At 36.4% G+C, this 9,041-nt stretch overlaps 1 protein-coding gene across 1 annotated transcript; it reads right to left on the bottom strand.

Moving 5' to 3' along the window:
• On the bottom strand, positions 1,993 to 7,886 carry LOC107607271 (plasma membrane ATPase 2-like). Its single transcript, XM_021107841.1, has 10 exons — positions 7,860 to 7,886; positions 7,709 to 7,746; positions 7,451 to 7,589; positions 7,024 to 7,143; positions 6,760 to 6,844; positions 6,364 to 6,525; positions 6,050 to 6,288; positions 5,924 to 5,956; positions 5,697 to 5,827; positions 1,993 to 2,395 (listed from the first exon to the last, which is right to left on the bottom strand). Exons 1-10 carry the CDS (start codon positions 7,884 to 7,886, stop codon positions 1,993 to 1,995), a joined length of 1,377 nt encoding a protein of 458 aa, XP_020963500.1.

Raw genomic sequence — 9,041 nt, forward strand, 5'->3', positions numbered from 1 at the left:
TCCTCAATTTCTTGTGTTCCTTCCATTTTTGCTAGCTTCCTTTCCAATCTCCAACTCATTCATGCCCTATAAAGCCTGAAACGCTTAACACACAGATCACGGTATCGAATGGAATAAAGGAGAATTAAAAATGCATCATTAAAAGTCTCTAGGAAGCAGTTTTCAATCATGTAATAATTTCAGGAAGGAAATATAAATGCATGCTAAATTAATGAATAAGTGGGTAAGGATCATGATAAAACCACACAATTAAACACAATATAAACCATAAGATTAGACATGGCTAAACAGCCAGCCAGGCTTCAACATATCTTATGAAACTCTAGAATTCGTTCTTAAAAATTCTGAAGAACACACAATTTTTTTTTTGAATTTTTTGAAAACTATATTTTTTTTGTATTATTTTTCAAAAATAAAATTAAAAATAAAATGCTTAAACATAAAATAAACTTACCTAATCTGAGCAACAAGATGAACCGTCAGTTGTCCAAACTCGAACAATCCCTGACAACGGCACCAAAAACTTGGTACACGGAATCGTGATCTCAACACTTCTTCACAACTCCGCGTAACTGACCATCAAGTACACTGGGTCGTCCAAGTAATACCTTACGTGAGTAAGGGTCGATCCCACGGAGATTCTCGGCTTGAAGCAAGCTATGGTCATCCTTGTAAATCTCAGTCAGGCGGATTCAATTGGTTATGAGGTTTTGCTAATTGAAATATAAATAAAACAGAAAATAAAATAGAGATACTTATGTAATTCATTAGTGGAAATTTCAGATAAGCGTCTGGAGATGCTTTGTTGCTTCTGAACTTCTGCTTTCCTACTACCTTCTTCCAACCATGCGTTACCTCCTTCCATGGCAAGCTGTATGATCCTCTCGGATGAAAACAAATCCATATGTGCTGTCACCGTACAGCTAATCATCTGTCGGTTCCCACTAGCATCGGAATAGGACCATTGTCCTTTTGCACACTGTCACTGCGCCCAACATTCGCAAGTTTGAAGCTCGTCACAGTCATCCCTTCCCAGATCCTACTCGGAATACCATAGATAAGGTTTAGACTTTCTGGATCTCAGGAATGCTGCCAATGGTTCTAGCCTATACCACGAAGATATTAATCTCACAGACTCGATCCGTGTATTAGATATCCAAGAGAGTATACTCCAGCTGTCGTCCAATGACTACGTTGAACATCATGTAGATCGCTTTGTGGTTGTCAGGCACGCGATCTTGGCTAAGCGAGTAACGAAGATTGGGTGATTGTCACGGGTCACCCCTTCATTCCGATTTAACTGAATTAAGAACAAGAGTATATCTTGGAGAAGAAGTAGGCGTGAATTGAAGGAAAAACAGTAGTAATTGCATTAATTCATGAAGAACAGTAGAGCTCCACACCTTAATCTATGTGGTGTAGAAACTTCACCGTAGAAAATACATAAGTGAAAAAGGTCTAGGCATGGCCGTGAGGCCATCCTCCCAAATGATAGTCTATGATTACATATCTTCCAAAAGATGGTCAAAAGACTCTTAAATAAATCACTAAAAGTAGTTTTTATACTAAACTAGTAATCTAGGTTTACAGAGAATGAGTAACTAAGTGCAGATAGTGCAAAAATCCACTTCCGGAGCCCACTTGGTGTGTGCTTGGGCTGAGCATTGAAGCTTTTTTGTGCTTAGGCTTTTCCTAGAGTTAAACGCCAGCTTTGGTGCCAGACTCCAATTCTGGTGCCAGTTTGGGCATTTTACGCCAAGATCTTTTAGGCTGACTTTGAACGCCAGTTTGGGCCATCAATTCTCGGGAAAAGTATGGACTATTATATATTGCTGGAAAGCCCAGGATGTCTACTGGGTACTCTGCCACCGACATAGAATCCTGCTTCAACTACATAAGCTCTATCTCATTCACCGCCCTAACCAAGTTGGAAAAATATTTCTTGTAGAATTCGGCTTGGGAAGTGCCCCAAGTTATCACAGTATTGCCTTGCTATAGAAGACGATGAGCTCCTTGCCACCAGAACTGAGCTTCTGTCATCAACTGATATGTGGCGAACTCAACATACCAGTCCTCAGGCACTTGTTGAGCTTGTAGAGCTCTCTCCATAGCCTGAAAGCAATTGTCCTCTTCTGTAGGGTTCGTCGTTCCCCAAAAAATGAGTGGATTTACTTTCAGAAATGTAGCTAAGGTCATCGACCCGTTACCATCGTTACTTCCATTCCCATTACCAGCTTGTTGCCCTAGTACCTCAGCTGTGGCCTGCATAGCAGCAACCATGTTTTCTAATGCGGCCATGAAGTTTACCGGATTATTTCCAGTGGTTTCAAGTTCTTCATTATCTCTCTGACCTCTTCTTTGGCCATGTCCATGTCCACAAGATGCCATTTGGTTCCTATTCACACCAAACAATTGATATCAAGGTGATCAGTCTCAATATCTCAAGTCTAGTGCTTCAAAGTCCTAAATGCAAGCTTATGAACAATTATACTATATTTATCAGTTAGATATCCTAAATAGCATATACACAAAACCTAGAGTATATTCAGAAGCATAGTAGTGTGGGAATTAGAGATTCCCACAGCTTAACTAGCAAGTGCACCAGGTCATCCAATTAATATCTTAGGTGAGTGAGGGTCGATCCCACGAGGATTATCGGACTGAGCAACAATGGTTATCCAGTTGGTTTAGTTAGGCAAACAGAAAAAGGGTTTTGATGGTATAATTCGCATAAAACAATTTGCAAGAGAATAAAGAAAGCAATTAAAAGGTTTAGTGTAAAAACAGTGAGAGAAAACAGTTAAGGTTTTGGAGATGTTTACTTTTCTGGATTAAATTTTCTTACCAACTATTTTAACAATGTATGATTCATTCTATGGCAAATTATAAATGACTAAACCCTAATGTCTTATTAATTTAGTCTCCTCTAACCTTTATTAATAGCCACCGTCGTAGTCACTTAATTCCGATGAGAGGGTTAAGTTCAAAACTAGTTTATGGCCACATAAAACCCTAATTACCAAAAGCTAACAGGATTATATGTCACGTATCTCAATTATTTCATGTAATTAGTAATTTAGGAGGAATTTGATTTCAAGCTGTTGTTCAAGTGAGATAAGTCTCTCGAGAATCACAAGAACTCATGTAGAATAAGGGTCATACTCTCGTTCCACCCAGATTCATAAGATTAAGAACGAAAACAATCATTGAAACTGATTTAATACATTAATTAAAATAGAAAAGGAATTTTCTTAATCCATAGAAATAAACAGATCTCCTAACCTTAACCAAAGAGGTTTAGTAGCTCATTACTTACAGAGAAAACTAGGGTTCCGAAAAATGTGCGGAAGAGAATAATGTTCGACCCTTCCAAAGGGAGAATCTTTTCCCTTTTATACTAACCTAATTTGATTCAGAAAATAAAATAAAATAATAAATTCTAAGACAAAAAGAGATTGTTTGTAAATAAAAATTACAAAAAGAAAATAAAATAAAACTAATAAATGCTAAATCCACTTGAGATGCCAAAAGAGTGGGCCTTTAATTTCGAAGCAAGCTTGCTGGCGCTAAACGCCATAGTGCCCTAGAGGGAGGGGCCACGAGCATGCTGCTGGCACTAAACGCCAGCTTGGCGTTTAGCGCCCCAAGGGGAGTACGCCAGCTTTTTTCCTTTTTGCTCCAAACTTTGTCAAATTGCTCCAAATTTCACCTGAAATCACAAAAACACTAAAATAACTCAAAGTAGCATCCAAAGATGATTTTTGCACTAAACTACTATGAAATTAAATAAAATCTATTAAAAAACAACTAAAAATAAAGGAAAAAAGGGTACAAGATTCTCACGCATCACAACACCAAACTTAAAATGTTGCTTGTCTTCAAGCAACCAAAACAATATAGGACTGAGAAGAAAAAATGCCCAAGACTTGAGTTATCAATTAAGCTCAGGCCTAGTTACTGAGTAGGGCTAATGAAACTCTTTTTCTAAATAAGTTTGGCATCTTACTATCCTTTGAAGTTCAGAAATACTGGTATCCTTCAGAACTAGAACTCAGATGATATTATAGATTCTCTTCTTTAGGCTCTAATTGATCTTGAACACAGCTTTTTCATTTCTTTGGTGCTTTGCACCTTGAGCTTAGCCGTGACTCTAAGTGTTTTGTTCTCAAGCTTAACTTGATGCAAGAACACCACAAGCACTTAACTGCGGAACTCCTTGTGTTCCAATATTTCTTTTTATTCCTCCCAGATAGTGGCCCTCAGACCCTTTGGCATACTCTGTAATAGCAATGGGTCACAACTTTAAGTGTTCAGTCTCAAGGATTACTTGACACGTTCGTACTACAAGCATATGGCTAGGGGAAGCCACTCTTTTGAGCTTTAGATCAATTTTTACCCTCCTAACCATTGATGCTCAAAGCCTTGGACCTTTCTTTTTATTTTTTTCTTTTTTTTCAATTCTTTTTGCTGTTTGTTTTGCTTCAAAAATTAATCTTTTTCTTATTTTAGAGAATCGATAATACTTCTCTAAGTTCCTTTTCCTCAAGAACCAATATTCTTAACTCCCATATCAAATATGCACAGTTAATTCATACATTCAGAATTAAGGATAATTCCACCACATCAAAGTAGCTAGAACAACTTATAATATAACTCAAAATCACATGCATTTTACTACTTCTTTTTCTTTTGATATTTCTTTAAGCTCGGTAGGCAATACATGAGACGTCTTTTTAAAAATAAACATAAAATACTAAAATAAACAACTAACTAGAAAGCAAGGAAATCCTACTAGTGATCATGCAACTTGGATAGAAAACAAAAAATAAAATAAAATACTGAAAAACAGAAATAAGATAAAGGAAAGGAGAATGAAACCTAACCAACTCAGTCATGCACTACAAGAAAACACGTCTATTGCCACGCTTTTAAAGCGTGGCAAAAAGCTGAAAAAAGCGTGGCGATAGCTTTTCGCCACGCTTTTTGAGCTACCGCCACGCTTTTGAAAGGGTGATCTATAAAAGGGTGGCGGTTGCTCTATTGCCACGCTTTTTTCAGCCTATTGCCACGCTTTTTTTGCCACGCTTTTTTACAAACTGCCACTTGTAAAAACGTGGCCGTATGTGGGAGATATGGCCACACTTTAAAAGCGTGGCCATATGGGAGATATAGCCACGCTTTTGAAGCGTGGCGATAGAGAGAGATATGGCCACGCTTTCAAAGCGTGGTGATAGAGAGAGATATAGCCACGCTTTTGAAGCGTGGCGATAGAGAGATATGGCCACACTTTAGAAAATTGTGGTCATAGCTAGAGATACGGCCACGCTTTAAAAGCGTGGCAATAGCCTTGTAAAATTTAAAAAAAAAATCTTTTTTTTGATTTTTACCTTCATCAATACAAAATATAAATTTTTTATTTCTTTTTTATTACCAAACTTATATTACAAGACAAATCAAATAATAATTATAGACATATATAATTTTTGTTATAATTGTTTTATACATTAAAAAACATACTCAAATACCAAATAAATCTCGAGTTCAAATTCCAAAAATAAAAACTAAAGAAAAATACAAAAATAATACAACTTAAATCCTAAGTCCTTCGCTGTTCCTCCTTCCTCTAGCCCTCTTAAACTTCTTTCCTCTAGATCATACATAATTGTAGCTATTGTTACTATAACTGTAGAGAAGACCTCCAAATAATGCATTTTAAATATGGTATTTGAGAGCAGATAGTAATACCATCGTTGAGAATGGCTATGACAAGAACCATAAAGGGAGGAAAGTTAAATTCCCAAATGCATGTGAGTAACATAAAGCCAACCTGCAACCCAAAATAAACTGAAAATGAGAAGGAAAGAAAATGATGGCTTGATCACTGCTAAATTCTCCATATATCATATATGCACTTATAACTTACCACAATACGGATGGTGATAGATACATCATATATCTGCAAAAGAAAAATAAAATAAGGCTTTGAATTTTTTGTTACAACAAGGACTATTGCAATATTTTCTTAATATTTTCGTAGTTGGGGGATTACTGTGTAGTTTTTCATTCTTTGGAAAATTGCACGGCTAGTTAAAACAACACTTATGATCACACTCAACCCAGGTTCTGTTAGAACTGTATTAGAGGCACTTCTTGCAGCATCTGTTGCATCTACTACAGCGATACCTATGTTTGCTATCTTCAAAGCTGGTGCATCATTCACTCCATCACCAGTCATCCCACAAATGTGCTTTCTAGCTTGTAAGCTCTTCACAATCTCATATTTGTGCTCTGAGGGAACATATATAATCAGAAAATAGACAAGAATTTAGATTAGAGCTTTTCTGTGATTGCTATTATACTTACCAGGAAAGACACCAGCAAAACCATCTGCATTCTCTATAAGATCATCGCCGGGAACAGAAGCAAAATTATCTTTGCTTTCTCCTAGCAGCGACGCAGAAGGATACATGTTAGAGCCCATTCCAAGACGCCTTCCTGTTTCCTTAGTAATTGCAAGCTGATCACCTGTAAGGGTATTTTTTTTTCAAGAGTATGAGATGTGATCCGTTTCCCTTCTTGGTTACAAACAATTAATTCCTGAGAAAAATTTCTGGAGGTAAAATCTCCCACTAGTAGTCAGTAAGGCATCAGTTTTATTTTTTAATTTTTCAAATGATTCAAAGATGATCCAAAGGAGTAACCAGGTTGGTAGTTGAAATAGTACCTCCTTTGGATCTGCTAACATAGATACAATTGCACAATCAATTGCATCTTGGTTCTCTAGCCTTGATGCCCTTGCAGCCATAAGTACAACCATGTCCTGATTAACTCCATCAGCAAAGACCTGCCAGATATTGATCATTGTTGGAAAAAGAAGAAACAGGTTAGTATTTTGAAAACACATGAATGGCTGTATCGACAATGGAGTTACTCTTTGTCTTTCCATTATCTTCTTTCTTTAAGAAACTATCTTCTTTACATTTAACTATGTTTCAAAATGTTAGGACAAATGAGTTATCAAACCTCAATTAGATTCTTGTCCACTGTAAGCTTGTTGAGAGTTAATGTGCCTGTTTTATCACTGCATAGGACATCCATTCTGGCCATTTCTTCCATTGCAGTCATTCTCTTTGTTATAGCACCCTGCAAAGATTTATATCATTAGTACCTAACCTATAATCATTAGATAATAACTTTTATCATTAAAGGATAACAAGTAGGCCCTATTTGGTAACTGCACCAAGACAAAAATGTAGAGTACAAACCTATTTGAAGGAGATAGATACAGAAACAGAAAAAAAGTTTCTATCTAGGAACAAAATGTGCCTGATTTTCTATGTAGTCTCTGTCTTCGTGTTTCTATATTTTAGTTCTCAGGAACTTAAGCACAACATTACATTCCATCCTATATAGCTCAACAAAATATTTGAATCAATAAACTAAATGTAACCTGCTGAGACAATTTGTGTGAACCAATAGCCATTGTAACTGAAAGGACAGTTGGCATTGCAATAAGAATTCCGCCAATCAGTAACACAAGGAAGTTATCAATACCAACTCGGTATTTCCTTTGCTGTGGACCCCTGATGCTATTTTACAAATGCTATGTTTACAAATTCTATTTTACAAATGCATATCATGGACAAAGGAGCAAAATTGATTAGTAAGTTTCTGATGGTGCTTTCATGGTAAAATTTATCTTGCTAACAAGAAGTAAGCAATAACAATGAAGCATGTTGAGTATAACTACAATTATAATTGAAAATAGCAGTGTTATTGAGCACAAACTGATAGAAATTCTTCCCATGAGTGCATGAGTGTGAGAGCAAGTGTGTGCTTATGCATGGTACGTTATGCACCTTAACCACGGGGTCCGTAGAAATCATCTAGTACTTGGATCACGAGACGGCCAGCAGGCCAAGAAAGATTACAAGTTGCTCCAATGGAAACCTTGTACTATGAATAATAATAATCAAATAAAAACATGGTGTTAAATAAATAAAATGACAAAAATTAAATAAGTATCAACTCAGTTTTCTTCTCATCAAACTTAGTACTATGAATCAAGCAACTCAATATTGAGATTTCAATTAGTTCATGCAAGTAAAAGAGCTCATTAGGTCAAATACAGATGAACCAAGCGGTGCTGAAGAAAATTAAACAAAGTAAAAGCATTAATAAGAGAGTTATATATATATAGGTACCATTGAATCAATGGATTTCTGGTTCATGCAATACTCCTCAAGCTTTTGAAGCTCTTGAGAGAAGTTCTGCAAATACAGGAAAAAGGCACCTGAGGCTAAGATTGGAACAGAGTCAGGTAGCAGCAACAAAGCAAAAGCAGATAAGCTATTCAATCAATCAGTTTATAATTTCTTATAAATATAAATCAAGCTCATTAACAGCTTCTTATATCAGATTATATTGTTCTAGTATGATTTTCAAATGAAAAAAATATGGAATCCATGAATTACCTTTTTCAATGATTTAGAGTGCTTACAGCTAAAGAACCACACTCAGCAATGATTTTGTTCATTATAAACACAAAAAAAAGAACAAAACTTAGTTGCACAAATGAACCAATTAACCTTCTGAGATTTAACTACTATAATGACAGCAAAAGAACCACGTTCGACATTATTATATGAGGCTCAAACAAATATCATTTAAACTTCTCTAACTACTTACGAACGGAAGAATCAGGGAACTAGGGAAGCACAAATGAATCAGAGAATAAACATAAACAAAGAAGCACAAATCAATTTTGTTCAGATGAGAAGCCAAACCCTGCTACTAACCTTATTCTTAGGGAACTTGATGGCACCATCGGTTCTCTCCTTCCACGGTTCCTTTCCTTATCGAATCTGTAAAACTTCGATTTCCTAAAATCAATTGGAAAAGAGTAATAACAATTAAAAGCACAGATTTACTCAACAGCTGCAACGGTTCTCGCAGCTCCCTCATCGGCAACCAGGAAGCACGACGATGACTAGCGAGGGAGCAGCTCCTCTTTCCCCTCCTCGGCGGCGGCGAAGAGCGAA

Source organism: Arachis ipaensis, chromosome B07, assembly GCF_000816755.2.
Source record: "Arachis ipaensis cultivar K30076 chromosome B07, Araip1.1, whole genome shotgun sequence".
Taxonomy (NCBI): domain Eukaryota; kingdom Viridiplantae; phylum Streptophyta; class Magnoliopsida; order Fabales; family Fabaceae; genus Arachis; species Arachis ipaensis.

What these genes read in the sequence shown, in the direction of transcription:
- LOC107607271 (XM_021107841.1), bottom strand. Translation starts at nt 7,886, where the DNA reads ATGATTTCTACGGACCCCGTGGTTAAG. An exon ending in CACACAAATTGTCTCAGCAG is followed by an intron (nt 7,144 to 7,450) that starts GTTACATTTAGT and finishes AAATCTTTGCAG; the next exon opens with GGTGCTATAACAAAGAGAAT. An exon ending in CTATCACCATCCGTATTGTG is followed by an intron (nt 5,828 to 5,923) that starts GTAAGTTATAAG and finishes TTTGGGTTGCAG; the next exon opens with GTTGGCTTTATGTTACTCAC.